General features: G+C 40.9%; 1 protein-coding gene across 1 annotated transcript; it reads right to left on the minus strand.

The window, feature by feature from the left end:
• Window positions 1-286: 286 nt before the first annotated feature.
• LOC114023841 (olfactory receptor 52E8-like) lies at window positions 287-1,228 on the minus strand. Its single transcript, XM_027836635.1, has one exon. The coding sequence runs from the start codon at window positions 1,220-1,222 to the stop codon at window positions 287-289; it is 936 nt and encodes a 311-aa protein (XP_027692436.1). The 5' UTR covers window positions 1,223-1,228.
• Between the last annotated feature and the right edge of the window lie 201 nt (window positions 1,229-1,429).

Below are 1,429 nucleotides of genomic sequence, written 5' to 3' on the forward strand. Positions count from 1 at the left end.
ACATACATTACAATACATTTTCTCATTTAATCCTCAATAAATAGATAAATAAACTGTAGGAGACATGTATTGTTTTATATAGATGAATAATCTGAAAATCAGAGATGTTACATTACTTACATAGGATAAAATAATGAAGAAGTGTTTGTAACAGGATTTGAAGCCAGGTTTTCCTCACTCTAGGTCAGCCTTCTAACCACTATACCATAGAGTTCACTGGAATCCCTCAATGAATGAATCCGAAGGGGTTCATCTGTTATTGGTTTTTTTTTTTCCTCTGTTAGCATCACTCTTTTTTCAGGAAAATATTCATCACTCTATCACGAATCTGTTTAGTCCTAACCCCATAAATGACAGGATTGAGGGCAGGTGGAACAACCACATAGAGATTTGCCAGAAGGATGTGAATATAATGAGGGATGTTGTGGCCAAAGCGGTGGGTGAGGAAGGAAAAAAATGCAGGGGTGAAAAAGGACAATATGACACAGACATGAGAACCACAGGTACTGAGGGCTTTCAGTCGGGCATCTCGTGATGGAAGGTGGAAGACAGTATGGAGGATTCTCACATAAGAGACTGCAATCAGAACCACATCCAATAATAAGACAGAAATATTCCCCAGTCCAAATATAATGTTGACCCTGATGCTGGCACAAGCCAGTCGGGCAATACCCATGTGCTCACAATAGGTATGAGAAATGATATGTTTTCCACAGAATGGAAGCCTCAGTAGGAGAAAAACTAACGGAACCACCATGCACAGACTTCTCAAGACAGCCAACTCTGCAATGATGCCAATGATTTTATTGGTAAGGATTGTGTTGTACCGGAGCGGATTGCAGATGGCAACATATCGATCAAAGGACATAGCCACTAGCACAATGCTCTCCATGACTGTGAAGAAGTGTATGAAGAACATCTGAGTCAGGCAGCCTCCAAATGCAATCTCCTTTAGGTTGAACCAAAAGATCCCCATCATCTTGGGAATGGTAGTTGTGGACAGGCCTAGGTCAATGGTGGCCAAAATGGCTAAGAAATAAAACATGGGCTGATGAAGGCTTCGATCCTTCTGAATCACAAAGAGGATGGTAATGTTCCCCATTAATGCAATTATGTATACAGCCCCAAAAGGGAAACCCATCCAGAGATGTACAGCTTCCAGTCCTGGGATCCCAAGCAACAGGAAGAAGGCAGGGTGAAATTCTGTGTTATTCAGGGACATCCTGCCACAGATTGTTGTCAGCTCTCATCAATACAAATAGATACTTCTTCCCAGAAAAAGATCTCTGTACTGCTCCTCTTACTGAGACAAAAATCTAAAAAAAATAAGTAAATATTTAAAGCCAATTCATTCCAACACAGAGGAAGGAATCATAGTCCTTAAGTCACTCACCTTTCCTTATATCCTTTCCTTCTCTGAGGCCTCTAC

The sequence above is a fragment of the Vombatus ursinus genome, unplaced genomic scaffold, assembly GCF_900497805.2.
Source record: "Vombatus ursinus unplaced genomic scaffold, bare-nosed wombat genome assembly UNPS02004456.1, whole genome shotgun sequence".
NCBI classification, from domain to species: Eukaryota; Metazoa; Chordata; class Mammalia; order Diprotodontia; family Vombatidae; genus Vombatus; species Vombatus ursinus.

What these genes read in the sequence shown, in the direction of transcription:
- LOC114023841 (XM_027836635.1), bottom strand. Translation starts at nt 1,222, where the DNA reads ATGTCCCTGAATAACACAGAATTTCACCCTGCCTTCTTCCTGTTGCTT.